This window comes from Puntigrus tetrazona, chromosome 13 (assembly GCF_018831695.1).
Source record: "Puntigrus tetrazona isolate hp1 chromosome 13, ASM1883169v1, whole genome shotgun sequence".
In the NCBI taxonomy this organism is placed as follows: domain Eukaryota; kingdom Metazoa; phylum Chordata; class Actinopteri; order Cypriniformes; family Cyprinidae; genus Puntigrus; species Puntigrus tetrazona.
The window spans coordinates 18,366,690-18,384,116 of record NC_056711.1 but is presented as its reverse complement, the minus strand read 5'-3'; the positions used below and the strand labels follow the sequence as shown (position 1 = coordinate 18,384,116).

General features: G+C 37.1%; 3 protein-coding genes across 4 annotated transcripts; 2 read left to right on the top strand and 1 right to left on the bottom strand.

Moving 5' to 3' along the window:
• Positions 1-406: 406 nt before the first annotated feature.
• ftr69 (finTRIM family, member 69) lies at positions 407-4,082 on the top strand. The gene is made up of 5 exons (XM_043256047.1): positions 407-495; positions 767-1,361; positions 2,090-2,185; positions 3,350-3,583; positions 3,677-4,082. Exons 2-5 carry the CDS (start codon positions 798-800, stop codon positions 3,743-3,745), a joined length of 963 nt encoding a protein of 320 aa, XP_043111982.1. The 5' UTR covers positions 407-495; positions 767-797; the 3' UTR covers positions 3,746-4,082.
• Positions 4,083-4,093: 11 nt separating this feature from the next.
• Positions 4,094-10,249, top strand: LOC122356930 (tripartite motif-containing protein 29-like). Of its 2 annotated transcripts, XM_043256046.1 has the most exons (11): positions 4,094-4,135; positions 4,302-4,343; positions 5,157-5,215; positions 5,300-5,371; positions 5,653-6,279; positions 6,843-6,938; positions 7,375-7,608; positions 7,693-7,849; positions 8,804-8,845; positions 8,937-9,014; positions 9,210-10,249. In XM_043256046.1, the coding sequence occupies exons 5-11, from the start codon at positions 5,716-5,718 to the stop codon at positions 9,242-9,244; spliced, it is 1,206 nt and encodes a 401-aa protein (XP_043111981.1). In that variant the 5' UTR covers positions 4,094-4,135; positions 4,302-4,343; positions 5,157-5,215; positions 5,300-5,371; positions 5,653-5,715; the 3' UTR covers positions 9,245-10,249. The 2 variants fall into 2 exon arrangements, with proteins under 2 accessions (XP_043111981.1, XP_043111980.1); XM_043256045.1 differs by lacking the exons at positions 4,094-4,135; positions 4,302-4,343 and having other exon boundaries at positions 4,866-5,215.
• A 2,514-nt stretch (positions 10,250-12,763) lies between these two features.
• Positions 12,764-15,803, bottom strand: LOC122356945 (MARCKS-related protein 1-A). Its single transcript, XM_043256068.1, has 2 exons — positions 15,516-15,803; positions 12,764-14,151 (listed from the first exon to the last, which is right to left on the bottom strand). Exons 1-2 carry the CDS (start codon positions 15,585-15,587, stop codon positions 13,576-13,578), a joined length of 648 nt encoding a protein of 215 aa, XP_043112003.1. The 5' UTR covers positions 15,588-15,803; the 3' UTR covers positions 12,764-13,575.
• Between the last annotated feature and the right edge of the window lie 1,624 nt (positions 15,804-17,427).

Genomic DNA, 17,427 nt, shown 5'->3' with positions numbered 1-17,427 from the left:
TAGTGACTTTATTCAACAATTCAGCACCGTAACATCAGCGTAGAGAACATCCACTGGACGCAAATCAAAGCATAAATAGATGCGAACACACAAGCCAACTGATTTTATCCAAAATATCTTAAATTGTGTTCTGAGGACAAACTAAGCTTTTATGGGTTTGGAACAACATGGGGGTAAGTGATATATGACAAGATGTTAATTCCGGGGTGGAGTAACGTTTTAATGTTCTTTTTGATGTTGTTTCTGGAAATAAAGACGTTTGCTGTGCGTACTCTATACCATCAGATGAAGTCCTGCAGGCTTCCCTGTGTTTCACAGGTAATTTTTGTATGGTTCAAGGTGTAATTGGGTACTGTCCCTTTAAGAGCAGCATACACTTTTTATCCTGTTCAGGTTGAGTGCTTCCTTCTTTGCACACATCACATAAATACAGGGTCAAAAGTCTATTCCATTTCTGTTGCTCATTGCATTACTGTACTGTATTCAACAGTAAAGGTAAGTAACAAGGTAAACTGAATTGATTAGGACTGAGAGAACTGTGAAGAAGGAAGTTTTAGAGCAAATGTTTGCCTATTTTAATTTTAAGAATTTGTATCTATGGTGCTTTGGTGCTTGGAATTAAATTTTCTAAAACTTACAACAGTATGAAATGCTAATGCATTATTATTATTATTATTTTTTTTTTTCTTTCATTTTGGAATTTTTGCTATCGGAATGCCACTTTCATTCTAATTTCAATAGTTTCAAAACAATTAATATTCTACAGAGAATCTTCCACTGGACCCCAAAGCACCAAAATGGCAGAATTAGTCTCTGATGCTCAAAATCCTTTAAACTGCCCGATCTGTCTGAACCTGTTTAAGAACCCGGTGACTACAGCCTGTGGGCACAGTTTCTGTACGGACTGTATAAAGGGTTGCTGGGATCGAGATGCTTCTTTGAGGCGAGCGTACAGCTGCCCTACATGCAGGAAGACGTTCAACCGAAGACCAGATCTCAGCAGAAGCACGGTCCTGGCTGAGATTGTAGAGGGAATGAAACAGGAAGTTCCAGCTAAGCCTGAAGATGTTACGTGCGATTCTTGCAAAGGAAGAAAACTCAAAGCCGTCAAGTCTTGTTTGTTTTGTATGGCTTCTTACTGCCCAACTCACATTCAGCCTCATTACGAGTCTGAAGCTTTTAAGAAACACAAGCTGGTAGACGCTTCCTCGGATCTACAGCAGCAGATCTGCCCTCAGCATCATAAAGCTCTGGAGATATACTGCTATAACGACCAGAGGTGTATATGTGTAGTTTGTATGGGGACTCAACACAGTGGACATCGAACGGTCTCAGCTGCAGCTGAAATGGCAAAAAAACAGGTAAGATGATGAGCGATATGTATTCAAGTGATGGCGGATATTGTTGGATAGTGAATATAGCCGCAAAATAAGAAAACCACTAATAATATGATTTAATGGCTCATCACTTTTGACCAATAGGTGCTGCTGTTATCTCATTGATTTGTGTTCTGTGTGAGGTATTAATGGCATGTTTATCAATACTTCTGAAAGGTATGGTTCAAAAGCATAAACATTAGTGAAATGGCCATTAGTGGCGCTATATCTGATCTGTGTTACAAATTTCATAGCATTCCCACAAGCGGTTCTTTGGGCTGGGATATGCTCAAGAGTGGAATAATAAAAATAATATGAATGCCAGAGCACCTTAGGTTCTTGGGCCCGTAACAAAGAAACAACGTAAAAACAGCTACTTTCTGTTAGACACATGGTATTAAACTATCAGACTGAACACAAAACTCGACTAATATCCATCAAATAAAACACAAAACTCTCAGTAGAGTATAGTAGACTGTTATAGTTTCAGTCAGAATGAGCTGATGTGCTTGCAAAGTTATGACAATATCTTTTGGTGGATGAATAAAATAAAGTGTTACTGGATATTAGGTTTACCCTAATGACTGGTAGTTAATATATAGCCAATACGTTTCTTATTGTTACAATAAATGGTTACCATACATTCATTATTGCTAATATTTCTGTGCTAATAAGTCACTCAAAAAAATCATTTATTACAAATTCATCCATAGGAAGAACTGAAAATACAAAAGAGGGATCACATTCAGGAAATCACGGACATAGACAAGAAGATCCAGGCATTTAGGAAGGCTGGGGATTCTCACGAGGTAAATGCAGTTGATCGTTTTTAAAGAGGTTTTGATTGAGCATCATTTTTAGCGATTATCGTTGATTTGATTTGACCGTCCCTGCATTTAATAACAAATTGTTCGATCTCAAAAAAACAATCAGCAGCAAATACCACCAGACTCATCTATAATACTTTTTTTTGTACTGTTGAATGTAAAACAAATATACAGTTAGGTTATATTTGCACACAAGATGAACTTTTACACACAGTGCCCCTTTTTATGGGCTGAAATGTAATTGGACAAAATAAATATCACAAATAAAATGTTTTTTCTTATGCATTCAATGACTCCCTTGGGTGTGGAAATCATAGTGTTGTTTTTTTTTCTCTCAGACTTGTTGATTTGGCAACTCCTTACATTTCTGCTATCTCTTAGATTTTTTTAAATGGTTTCATTTGTATTGAGAGACACTTTGAACGCAATATACGGGTTTTTAAAATGCAAATGGCTCACTTACGCACTCCTTTGTATGCTTAAGTGATGTAGAAAAACCCACGTCTGTCCACAAAGCAGCTTTTGAGTCAATTGTCCAATTACTTATGGTCCCTTGAAAAAGGTGGGAGGTACATATTAAAGATTGCTCGTGGGTAAGATTAGGTTTAGATGTGGAGATATGGTCAAGACTATTTTGGATTCAAACGTTTAAGGGCCAGCAAAATGCGTTGACCCAGGAACACATTGAACTCTGCAAAATCAGGATGTTTTTTTAAATGCATGATGTATTATACAGCACATGAGCATTTTTAGCATTTCAAACATTTCTTCAGTTTAATGTTTAAAGGGTCATTTTCCTCACCTGCACCATTCACCTTCTCCCATGTTGCCTAAAATGACCTAATGTGACACAAGAAATCCCCAACAGCAAACCGATGCCTCGATCGATTTCTGATGTAAGCCTACTCCAAGAGCTGCTTCTGAAATTAAGGACATGATTTCAATGGTTCGGTGTGGACAGCTTGTAGATGTTGCCATGTGTTGAACGACTGACACTTATTCCTACACTTATAATGGTTTCTGGTCACGTGCACCACAGCCATGGGTGAATATTTGGGTGGAATTTCATGCAAAGCAAACATTGTTCCTGTACGTCCCTTGGAACATCATCATAAGGCTTTATGTCACGTGTTTCCGTCCTAAAAGCGCTCTGCGTGGGCTTCGGTGGAGCACAGCGAGAGGATCTTCGGTGAGCTCGTCCGCTCCGTTCAGAAAAGACGAGCTGAGGTGAGAGAACTGATCAGAGCTCAGGAGAAGAAGGAGATAGCACAGATCAATGATCACATACAGCAGCTGGAGCGGGAGATCGCCAATCTGCAAAAGGAGAACGAAAAACTGGAGCCGATTTTACATACAGAGGATCACATCCATTTCTTCCAGGTATAAAGAGAACTAGAGAATGTCTTCTGTAATGAAACGCAAAAAATTGTTTTGAATCTGTTCTTAAGGTGTCGGTTTTTCTTCCGATTTCAGAATTTCTCCTCTTCTCAATCCGGACCGGATGCGTTCACGACTTCACCCAGAGACGTTAACGACCCCTGACCTTTGAAAATGTGAATGACGCCGTCTCAGAGCTGAAAAACCAACTGGTCAAACTCTGCGATGAACACGTGGACAGAATATCAGTAAAAGGTGAAGTAACGTCGTCAAGGACTTTATACAAGTATGTAGAGGTGTGAAAGAGAGCACAATGTGAAGCTGGGAGCATGAGAAACGGAAGACCGACAAGGACTCATCGGGGGCTAAACAAGCTTGGTTATTGGACAAAATATAACAATTTGAGGCGAAGTGCTCATTAGCAGCTGATTTCACCACAACTTTCAGGGTTACTGGCAAATTAAAAAAAAAAAGTATGGCGTTAAGTAATTAATTATATTGTCTTTTTAATAGTTGCTGATGTCCAAATTTCCAAAATTGCTTCATGCGAAGACAGTGAGTATATATGTATATATATATATATATATATATATATATATATATATGTGTGTGTGTGTGTGTGTGCATAATTCAATTTCTAATCATAATTCAACATTATAGCCCTTTATTCTTCACTCTGTTTCTTACTTCTGTTACTCATCCAATATTTTTACATTTACAGTGGTTTCTTTAGTTACAGCTTCGTCCTCATCAGACAGTGAATGTGAGTAAGACATATATATAGACATATATATATATATATATATTTTCATTTCGGGAAGAACATTTTAAATAACCGATAAATTTAAAAGCAAGTCCTGCAGTACAGTTAAACCTTGTTTAACAAAAAAAAAAAAAAACTTAATATTGAACAAGGAACTCAATAATTTAATATTAATATAATATATACTTTTGTTATATAGGTAACTCATTAACCTCATTAAGTTTCACTTCCGAATGAAGCCTGCCGGGGGGGAGAGTGGCCTGGGAGTAATAAAATAAAAATCTGACCTGCATCAAATACAGAAGTCCGTAATGTAATGTATATTTTGATGATTCATATTAATGTCTAGGTGGGTCTAAAACAAAAATATTGTCATGACTGCAAACATTTGATGAAGTTGAAAGCTTGCTGTTTGCCAATTACAAAACATTTGTAAATATGTTATTTCTTAATAATAAAGAAATCTTAAATCGTGAAAAAGTGATTTGCTCATGTTCGTAAGTGTCTGCAGAGTCTTGGTTACTTCAGAACATAGATGAAAAGAAATGTGTGGCGCATTAAGAGAAATGATCGGTTATTTCGGTATGTTTCTACATGGTGAGTGAAAAAGCTATTAAAATAGCAACAAAACTGTGATTTGTGTTTTGTTGTAATCAAAATCTTGTTGATTTATTAGCTTAGGTGGAGCATAACAAAATACGTTTTCTGGCAAATCAGCAGTCCCGCATGCAAATTTAACCAGTTGACATTTCTTTTATGAACTTGCTAAATAAAATGCCTAAATCTACTTAATGTTTGTGTTGCAACCAGTAGACTGCTTAAAGGGGCCACTGTCCCTTTAAGAGCAACCTACGCTTGTTTATCCTGTTCAGGTTAGTGGTTTCCTTCTTTGCACACTTTGTGTATATGCAGACACAAAAATCTGCTCCAATTCTTTTGCTCATTTGCGCTTTCAGTAACGAGGTTGAGAGTGGAGTGACTGACGGCGATCCACGAATAAAACCAGCAGCTGTGGAATGCCAGTCAAGGTCTGAGTCTAGCTAAATTGGTGAATAAAACTAGTAAATTGAAAGAGTGTGAGTGTGAGCGTGATTGTGTGTGTGTGTGTGTGTGTGTGTGTGTGTGTGTGTGTGTTTTGAGAATTGTGCAGCAGGGTGTATTTTATCAGGGGCTGCAAATGTATTTCTAAATATTAAATTCAGATGTATAGTGCTTTTCATGATGGTGCAGTTTAAAAGTTTCAGAAGCAGAAAATACCCTGTTGATTCACTGTTTTTACTTTCATTTTCATTTACTCGTTTTTGCATAGGAGCCACTCCCATTATGATTTCAAAAGTTATTATACCGTGAATGTTCCAGTGAAAGCACCAAAATGGCAGAATTAGTCTCTGATGCTCAAAATCCTTTAAACTGCCCGATCTGTCTGAACCTGTTTAAGAACCCGGTGACTACAGCCTGTGGGCACAGTTTCTGTACGGACTGTATAAAGGGTTGCTGGGATCGAGATGCTTCTTTGAGGCGAGTGTACAGCTGCCCTACATGCAGGAAGACGTTCAACCGAAGACCAGATCTCAGCAGAAGCACGGTCCTGGCTGAGATTGTAGAGGGAATGAAACAGGAAGTTCCAGCTAAGCCTGAAGATGTTACGTGCGATTTTTGCAAAGGAAGAAAACTCAAAGCCGTCAAGTCTTGTTTGTTTTGTATGGCTTCTTACTGCCCAACTCACATTCAGCCTCATTACGAGTCTGAAGCTTTTAAAAAACACAAGCTGGTAGACGCTTCCTCGGATCTACAGCAGCAGATCTGCCCTCAGCATCATAAAGCTCTGGAGATATACTGCTATAACGACCAGAAGTGTATATGTGTAGTTTGTATGGGGACTCAACACAGTGGACATCGAACGGTCTCAGCTGCAGCTGAAATGGCAAAAAAACAGGTAAGATGATGAGCGATATGTATTCAAGTGACGGCGTACAAGATACTATTATATAGTAAATATAGGTAATAATATTAACACAAAAAATGCAGTAAATACTCTGATTTTCCATATAATTGTATAGTACCAGAGCACAATTTTTGATCAATAATTTTAAGCAAAAAAAAAAAAAGAAAAATGAGATTTTAAATACAAGCAGGGCACCACAAATTAACTTCATAACACTGCAAATTAAATAAAAGAATCAATTTTCCCTCTAGACATTCTATTAACTATAAGAAAATTTGCAACTACTCTCTCTAGAGTATAATAGACTGTTAATAGTGTTAGGGTTAGAATGAGTTCACATGCTTGCAAAGTTATGTAGTCAATGGAACGTTGGTGAACCATCTAAATAAATTGTTAGCAGATATTAAGCAGTCTGCTCTAATGACCAGTAGATGACATGTAGTTGCAAAGTTACTTATACGTTATAGTTAGTGTGTGTGTGTGTGTGTATATATATATATATATAATTTCAGAAGTCATACAAATGATTCTAATTGTTCCATATTCACCCACAGGAGGAACTAAATAGAAAAAAGAGTGATTTCACTCTGAAAATCACAGTCATAGACGAGAAGGTCCAGGCATTTAGGAAGGCTGTGATTTCTTATACGGTAAATATGATGGAATGTTGGGCAGAAGGGAAACCCAAACCGTGTTTGGAAATTACATGTACTAAAAAACATCTAAAGGGAAATAAACTGCTTTTGAATGTGCGCTCGCTTTTCACTTTCACTTGCGAGATTCAAGGTCAGTAGTAATCTGTGTATACTATGGAGCGGCCAGATTAATGAGACAGGACAACTGACACTTGCATTGTTTTATGGAATTTAAAACATGGAATTTAAATAGTTAATTGTTGATTAGCTGTTTGTTTATAATAAGTCAGATATTTCTTGTTGATGTGTTTAAAGTCAAAGCAGTGAAAGCAAAACAGCAACTTCATCAAATCAATAAACGCTATCATAAAAACCTGTTTATCTATATTATGTTTGCTGTAAGATTGTATTCTAAAAGTGCTTTGCGCCCGGTGTTTTCGTGTGTGAACAGCGTTCTGCACAGGCAGCGGTGGAGCACAGCGAGAGGATCTTCGGTGAGCTCGTCCGCTCCGTTCAGAAAAGACGAGCTGAGGTGAGAGAACTGATCAGAGCTCAGGAGAAGAAGGAGATAGCACAGATCAATGATCACATACAGCAGCTGGAGCGGGAGATCGCCAATCTGCAAAAGGAGAACGAAAAACTGGAGCCGATTTTACATACAGAGGATCACATCCGTTTCTTCCAGGTATAAAAAGTACAATCTAATACTGATAAAATACTGACAAATTAACATTTTTAATATCTAAATCCTTTTTTTTGTTGTTGTTAGAGTTACTCTCCTCAGTCTGGACTGTATCTGTGCACAGCTTCACCCGGAGATATTAGTGAACTCCTGACCTTTAAGAATGTAGAAGAATCTGTCTCGGGGCTGAAAAGCCAACTGGTCAAAGTCTGTGAAGAACACAAGGCCAGAATAACAAAGAAAGGTGACACTGTCAGCAACCCCACCAGACACGATGTCTGTATAATGTGATATCCGAGCGTTTTGGTTTGAAATTAAAGTGACTTTAAGTCAATTTGATGTTGACTTAATGTTCGATTTTGGTTAAACAACCTAAAAACAGCTAAATATCAAACAAGCTTGCGAGTATGATCCCTCTCTTGTCTTTGTCTGCGCGGGTGCGTGCTTCCAGGGGAAATGCCCATATAAGGAGTTCCATCCTCGACCATGTCATGAAGAACCACAATCTAAAAAAAATCTCATAATTTTTGGCAAATAAATACTCGGTCATATGTCCAAACTGTTGTCCATGCATAGCGTGGCGATTCAACTTTAACAGCGTAAACAGCTCTTAATTCATGAAAGTGCATGTTAGTCCCCCTTTAATTTAACATTAATATTAGACATTGAATTTATGTCGAATTTTGGTCACCTGACATCGCAATCGAAATCCAAGAATTGCAAAATATCAATGTCTTTGCCTGCTGGGACCATTCAGACCTTTATGTAGTACATGAAACTGATACATGATATTGTATCAAAGTGATCATGTTTATCAATATTATCACTGCATTATTAAAATGCGCTGGATGTGGTCAAAAAGTACACATGCACTAAAATTATTTCACCAAGTTTTATATCAAAACCAACAAGCAACAAATAATATTAGCGGCAATGCACTTGCATAAACATTTAAAATGACTCTGAGCAGTACTTTGCACATTAAATACTGCTTTAACGATAATTAAAAGATAAAATGATGATACTGTTAGGACCTTCATCATGGTCATAAAACAAGTACAGTAAGCCTATGCTGAGGGCCTAAACGTACTGTAGACTGTATTCTGTCTAATGTAACAATCTGAGGTCACGATTTTTGGGATTATGCCATAAATAATGATAATAATGAATAATGAATAATAATATCTTGTTTTAAAAGTTGCTGATGTCCAAATTTTCAAGACCTCCAGGCTTCAAGACGGTGAGTTATTATTTATTTATTTAGATATGTCCATTTGTTCCTCACCCCTGTTGATCAATAATCGATACAATCAATATATTTACATTTACAGCGGATTCTGCACATTTATCTTCAGATTCATCATTAGATTCATCTTCAGATTCATCTTCATCTCCACCACACATGAAAGGTAAGTGCTACATAAATATCGAAGGGATAACGAACAGTGTTAAAACATATTTAGGGAAATATATGTAAAGAAAATAAAGACATAAATGGAATGAAAAGTAGTTAACAGATTTTTTATTACAGGAGAACTAGATTTTAGTACATGTGCTTTCTGCATCCTTAAGTTTCCCTTTTTTCTTATTTCTCTTTAATAAAGTCTCACCAGAACCGGATTTTGCGTGGTCAGAATGAAGCCTACCTGGGAATTGTAGCACTCAATGAAACCTTCCTTTTTTTTTAAAAACACATTTACTTTTTGAGCGGTGAGAACCAAAGGCTTAAGTGACATTTCGCCGACTTTACAGGAGAGCCTAAACGACATTTTTTAATCATAGTTTGGCTTTGTGTGCTGATTTCAGTTTGTTATAATGCAAATTTGTACACTCGTGGACTACAGTTCTTTTTAAGAGCTTTCGTTTGATATAAATATCCCCATTTCACCAAAAATGTCCGGTTCTCACCCCCTCCATATACTCTGACTCAAATTTTGCAACATGTCATTCTTCAGTTTATTTAGCACCAAAATAGTAGAATCTTTGTCTGATGCTGAAAATCCTTCAAGCTGTTCAGTCTGGACCCAGTATGTTGGACCCATTTGCATGGACTATATTAAGATGTGCCTTATATTACAGAGTTTTATAGTGGAGTTTACAGCTGCCCCAAATGCATGAAGGCGTTCAACCAAAGATGAGCATTCGGAAAGAGCACAGTGTTGGGCCTAGAGATGTGGAGTGGGATGTATGCAAGACCACCAGTTCTTGTTTGTGTGCTTGCTTTCTCACTGAGTTAAAAGCTTCTCAACATCACAAAGCACTGGAGATTTACTGCTAGCCGTATATACAGTCATAATGTAATTTTATGTTATTAAATGTATTTATTTTACAGTTTTATTGCAAATAAATCAACAGTGCCTTAATATTAGAACTGCGATGATTGATTTAAAAGTTGACAGAAAGTTAAGGACGGAATTATAGATGCTTGACTTTTATCTTCAAACATTTATTACTATATAGTATTGTTTTCAGGATTTCCAATACAAATGCACATTTATAACCTGTTTGTATTATGAGATTTGGCTTGCTTTTTTAATAGCTCCAAAATGCCGCCAGATGGTGTCATGTACGACATCTACCAGCAGGGAGTAACAAAACTATTCAACCCCCGTCTCAAACATTTTCCAGTGTTACAAGGTGCCACGCTTTTTAGGAAGTCATCCGTTAAATTTCTTATGTTATAGTTGGCTCTGCATATTAGGGATATAGATTGATATCATTTCAATTCATACTAACTATGATATGTCTTTACACATCACTCAGAAATCTTAATGCCTCCTTGACATTTAAGAATGTAGAAAAGCCAACAGATAAAGTCTGTGAAGAGAACATGATGTAATATCCATAACACTATATTAACCACCATTCAGACTTTTACAAGTATTTATCAATATTTATCAATATTTTGCTGATATATAATTATTAGAAAATTTGGAATCTTAGAGTGTTAAAAAGATCAGAATAAAGACAAAATCTCTTTTAAATTTGACCAAATCAAGTTAAATGCATTTTACTTATCAAACATGATTTTTTTATATTTTTACAGTAGAAAATGTTCTTCATGGAACAAGCTTTTCTTCCTAATTTCTTTTTGCGTATAAGAAAAATCTGTAATTTGGACCAATACAATGTTTTGTTTTGTTTTTGCCTATTGCTACAAATATACCCCAGCGACTTTAGACATAATGTAATGTTGAATAAAAGTAAGTATACATTTCAACAGTTCCTCAAATATTCTATAGCATAATGCCATATGTTTGAGTAATATTTAGTCAGTGGGTTTTTAACTAAAGTAAATACTTTGTCTTGCTGGTGTCCAAAAAAAAAAAGAAAAAGAAAAAGAAACAGGCCCTCAGAAAAGAATATGCACGTACATTTACAAATAACTTCAACTGATATTATAGGCCATTTATTCTTTGATTGACTCACATACTCCAATAACTTATAATATTCAATATTTTACAGTTGGGGAATGAATGTATTCATGAACCATTCGTTCTGGGGCCTCATTCATAAAATGTGCGCGCGCTAAAATCTACTCCAACATTCAAATTTATGCAAATGGTCTTTGATAAGAAAAAGTGCTTGGCGCCACGTCAGATGATTCCCTGAATCACTCGTACATTTTAGAAATGATCTTATGTTACATATGTTGCATGGATTCTTTGTTTGAAATAAAACCAATTTCATCGGTTATCAGTCAGATATGTTCCCTGTCATACTTTATTAACTCATAAACACTTGGATCACTGTAACCCGTCACATTCAGCAGATCACTGTATAACACAATAATAGCAAAATCAATATCTAAATATAAACAATTTGCCTTATTATGGCCAAATTATATCCTGCCACCATATTTTTACATAGTCATCAGATTTTATACTTTTTTCTCGAGTTTTACTAAATGTATTCCACGTTTTCCTTGTTTTACTAATCGTATCATTTATGCACATTTGCGCTTATTAATTTCTATATAAACGCTTGCTTCAGACCTGCCTTTAACTGAAAACTGTCCTTCTGCGTTATTGAAACACTAATACTGTAACATGTCTGTATTATTAACAGCGCTATAAGAATAAAGGTGCCTTGACTTGATACTTTACTATAATTGGTTTCACAAAACACTAGATGGTGCTACAACAAAACTTATCATGCTTAGCACGCCGTCTCTGTCAAAAATGTCAACGTCCTTTATACAAAAAAACCAGCAATCACATTTCAGCCATGACTTTAATAATGAATGGCCAATCAGCTTAGAGTTCATTATATTAACACCGTATCTTTAAATTTTGTAGCGAGCCATCAGGTTGCGGCAGTGCTATAACAAGCAAAATGCATATTTTCAGTTATAACTATAATAATCATTATAATAATAATAATAAATGTTGCTATCAGATTAAACTAAACTGTCACATTCAGTTCAATTTCAATGATCACATGTTCATGCAGTAACTGGCGTGACCCAGCAGGAGGAGCAGGTCATGGAGGCTAAAAACACATTGCACTTTTTGCTAAATGCAGACACCCTGGGCTTTCTTGCTGCGTTTAACCCAGCTGATCTAATGAAATCCAAATTAGAGAATTCATATTCACACATCCACTTCAAACCTGCGTCAGACTTCATGTCATTTTCAGGTGCTTTGATCCATCGTCCAAAAGGAGCTGGCTTTGCCTAGAAGCTATTACCAGAATGAACACCAGTGAAACATTTGACACGTGTTTAATGCTGTATATCCGCGGGATGTCTCAGGTCTATAAAAGTCTTTGAAGATGTGATGTTTGTACCTGCTGTAGCCTACCTGGATCTTTAAGTCTTATTGGAGTGTTTTATCAGAGCAGCTAATTGCTAAAGAGATGCTAAACGCTTTGTTGAGAGGTTATAAAATATATGCTATCATCCACAGCAGAATGAAACAATATACTGTGTGTATGTATATATGAATGTATGTGTGTAATCTATCCCTTTAATGATGTGATAGCATGAATTATCCTCCTACAGTCTTTCAGTTTCTTTGTGTAAATTACAAGAAATCTACTTCTTTCTTCTTCTTCGTCATCGTCTGATGACATCTTCTTCTTCCGATGACGTCTGTTGTTGCCGTTTAAATACGTTTCTTGTCAAAAGCACTCCATTTCAGAAAAACAAACAGACACATAGGGGGGTCAAACATTTATTTGGCCTAATCGTACATCTTATTAACACCTGGAAATGTTAGCAAAATAAAGAGTCAGAAAATGTATGTACAGAGACTTAACTGAACAAAAATATATATTTGATAAAAGCAGTGGTTTAATTCCCCTTTGTCGTAAACTTTGAAATGTGTAGCTGGATCTGATTAAAACTGTAAAACATCATTAAAAACAGACTAAGACTAAAACCTATTCACTCGCCCAGATCTTCTGACACCCTACAGTTTTCAGGGCTAAAAATTGGAATGTAGAGCTATTCAAACACTTAAAAAAAGATTTTTTTTGTACTTTTTCGTTTTTTTGTTGTAGTTTTACATTGTCCCGTAACCATCTCCTAAGAGGACAATTGGTCATTTCACTCATCAGCCCTGAAAAATCAAGGATCGGATGAAGTTAAAAAGAGAAAAATGACTGAAAAGACTGTGAACAGGGAGCCACGCTCTTCCATCCGCTGCTCTTCTCCTGAGGCGGAAATTCCATCAGTCGTTCCAATCCATACACAGAGCGATTTCCGGACCGATTCCCAAAAACCCCCAAAAAACAAAAACGTGCTTCAGCACAGAGCTCACCGACACCGGACCGGACAAACCGTGAACTAGAGACCGTTATCAGCAAAGATGGTGAAAGAACTCGGTTTCTCTGTAGTATTGCTGTAACTTTAAGATTGTGGCTCAAGTCTCATATATTTATATATATTTATATATATTTATATATTTCAATCTCAAAAAGAAAAAAAGGATAAAGATAAACAGTCTAGGTTGCCACAGTGAAGTGAGGTCACTCTGCAGCCGGCTCCGGGTCCGAGGCTGTGGTGGGCGTGGTCTCTTCAGCGGGGGCCGGGGTTGGGGTCTCCTCAGGTTTTGTGGTCTCCTCTGTGGGCGCGGCTTCTGTTTCCTGGGCGGGCTCTTCTGCTTTAGGCTCCTCCTCCACCGCTTTGGGTTCCGCCTCCGCCTCAGGTGCCGGTGTCTCATTGGTTTCTGCCGCAGCGGGCTCCTCCTCTTTGGTCTCCGTAGCAGCCTGGCCGTTCTCCTCTGGCTTGTCTTCGGCTGTGGGCGTGGCCGAGGGCTCCCCGGCCTCCTCGCTTCCCTTCTTGTTCTTCTTCAGGGAAATGCCCTTGAATTTGAAGGAGTTCTTCAGTGAGAATTTCTTCTTCTTCTTGGTTTCCTTTGCAGCTTCGCCGTCAGATTTGGCGGCGTCGCCTTCGGTAGCGGGGGCGGCTTCGATGCCATCTCCCGCCTCCGTCTTGGCTGGCTCCTCCTTGGCAACCTCCGTGGTTCCATTTCCGTCTGCTGCCACAGCTTCTCCATCTGGCTTGGTAGAAACGTCACCATTGGTTTTCACATGACCGTTTTCCTGAAGAGAAAAGCAGAATGAGGGAAGATAAGCCAAATGTGCTTTGGCACACACACACACACACACACACACACAAAGCTTGTAAATGCTTGTTTTTATAGTCATAGTGAATAGGAAATGCTTGCTTTTACAGAACAGTTTATAGCACAATGCATTGGCCATATTTTCACAGCATATAGTTACCACTCATTTTGACCCAATACCAAGTACTTTTAAGTCTATTAATGGACATGTACCTCTTTTTTTATTTATAAGTAGATATTAAAACCACTAGCAAAAAAATTAAACCTCACAATACAGCAATGATTGAAGATTTAAAAGATCACCCTACCCATCACTGTAGTGCTTAAATCTTAAAATAGCTAAAATAGATAATGCTTAATACTGGATATATAGAAAACAGTATTTTTTCAGGCAGAAAAGACTCTTGAGGATTGTTGTACATAATTGCATTAAAGACCAAAGCAACACCCAGAAACCCAAAAGCAGAAGTATATAGTGCAATTACACACTTTGTCCACTAGAGACGACATTGATCCACTAAATGTAATCCACAGCTTAGAAAACCAGCCACTACCAGAGAGAACAAAGAAACGGGAGACAGCAACCCCAAATTGTTGTTTAAAACAACTCCTCGCTCTAAAACACCTCTTTTTTCTTGCATTTACGGGACATCTGACAACTAACCATTCAGATGATGCATCATCCGAGCACTATATCCACGAGATACAGTAGCTTGCTCTGTGCAAGTATTGGGGTGTTTAAATCATATGCATAAAGATATGCAAAATAATGCATCGACTTGATTAATAAAGAAAAGAGCTCTCTTATTAGATGCGGAGGGGGAAGGGCACATATGCATTAAAGGGGGATGGGTAGAATGATTATTAGTGAAGTACCAGAGGAATGGTCCATGCAGTCACACACGCAGACACTCACGAATGCATTGCATTGTTTGCAGATCAGCAGAAGCGCTCTGCATCATTTGCATGCAGCTCTGCAACCTTTTGTTCTCAAATCGGGTTACTGCCAGCTTCAGCGCCAAACACACAACCACAGAGTCCGCTTGATAACTGACTAAACTAACTAAAACGGGTTTAAAAAGGCATTTAGAAAAGATAAGAGAGAGGTATAAAAAAATCAATTCAAACCCTCAAAATATTAATAATAAAAGCCTCTGTCAGAACCGAAATGATCACAATTTGATAATCAAAAAAATGTTACACAAAAAAGGTTGAACTGTAAAAATATATATTTTTGGATAAATGGGTTTCCCGAAAGGCAAAAAAAAAATGTACGAGCATCCCGTTTAGATGTAGCAGCAAGCTGAGGGTCTAATCATAAAAGTGCTTGTAGATCCTCACCTGACCATTGGCTTTATCAGCCACGGCTTTTCCGTCCACTGTAGCTTCACCTTTAGTCAACTGAGCGCCCATCCTCCTTTGTGTCTTCTTCAAAGAGTTAAAAATGAAAATAAAGGCAGAAAAAAACCCAGAGGGTCCCTCGATTCAAACCCACACAGTAGAGACGGTGAGCGGGCGTTTAGATTCCTGGCGTGTTTTTTGATCTGCTGTGCTCAGCAGACACAAATAAAGGCTGCTTTCTGGTAGTAAATCCACACGGCTCTGCGGGGAGAGCAAACTAAGAGTTTCACAGCTACAAGTGTGAGTATTTGTCCGCGTGACTCCACCCAGCAGCTACGCCACCCAATCTGCACCAGAGGGCTGGAGCTTCATCTGCCCCATTCAGCCACACACCGTACACACACTCCAGCAGCTTTACACCTCTGGATGTGTCATAACAGGGGTATTATTAGCTATTTTACAGATAATTTAACGGTAAAGTTTTATATCCTCAACATATGTCTTAGTTTCTCATGTAGTATGAGAAAGCAATGAATTGTGAATGATCTCGTCACTTTGGTTAAGCATTTCGTTTTTGTCATGTTTGCTTACATGAAAAACTGGCAATTCGTTAAAAAATATTCCATGTGCTTTTTCATTTTTACTGGTGTTTCAGACTAAACATGGTTTATTTGATCAAAATCATATTAAAATGTATCAAAAACGATGCATCATATTTCTTTTGTTAGTTGTATTGCATTACAAACTAAGCGTGTTATATTATATAACTGGGAATACAGAAAAAATTGCTGTTTATATGCATAATTAGTATATTCTAAAATTCTCATTGAATTTCTCTTTAAATGTTTTGAACTAAACATGTTTTCGTGATACTTTTGCTGTAACTGTTAATGAATTGTAAAGCTTTTCCAACATAATTACCCGTTCTTGAAAGTATTTTGTGAACTGATCCCTTTAACCAGCCAGTTCTGTGATGACATCATCGCACAGGAAGTGACATCATTTTGGAGGGAAAGCAACAGCACGAGCATTAGTGAGTATTAGCGGTGGATTTAATATATTAGGCCATGTTTCGTTAGCTGGTTGCTGTTAGCTGGTTTGCAGATCTCTTCATCCTGTAAAATGAAAGTAAAATTGGTTCGATAATATCAACATTTCAAAAGATAGTTAAACTCTCGGTCCCTCGCTGAGCAAAGGCTAAGCATTACCTCTCTGTTTCCAATCTGTTCATTTTCTTGCCGTTGTGTAAATAGTCAAGTTGTAATTAAATAGCTTGAGCTTGACCAGAGCATATTTCTGAGCGTCTGCTCTACGCCGTTATAAAAATACTACTTTAAACTGCAATAAAGCGTAACAGGAATGAGCCGTTTTTACTTTTCACGCAACAATAGCGCAAGTAAAATGTAACATTCAGCTTATTTTTTTTTCTTGTGAAACTTGTACTTATTTTAAATCATGTGAACGTGAGAATAACTTTTATGCAACTTTATAGTACTTTTATTGTTAGTAATATTACAGACTGAACATATATACATATATATATATATATATATATATATATATATATATATATATATATATATATATATACACACACACACATATATATATATATATATATATATATATATATATGTATATATACGTATATATATATATATATGTATATGTATGTATGTATGTATGTATATATCACTATTATATGTCAGGCTTTATAGGGTTAAAACTTTACTGTAAGTGCTTTATTTTACATGCAGTTTTTTGTCTAGGGGAGAGCGCGTTCTTTTTGTGCTTAATCGATATTGTATCACAGACGCTGTTGATAGAGCTTAACTCGTCCTGAAGCGGGAAAGTTCTCGCAGCAGCAGAAGTGCAGGAATGCCACATGGTTTTAATGCCCCACCCAGAGCTG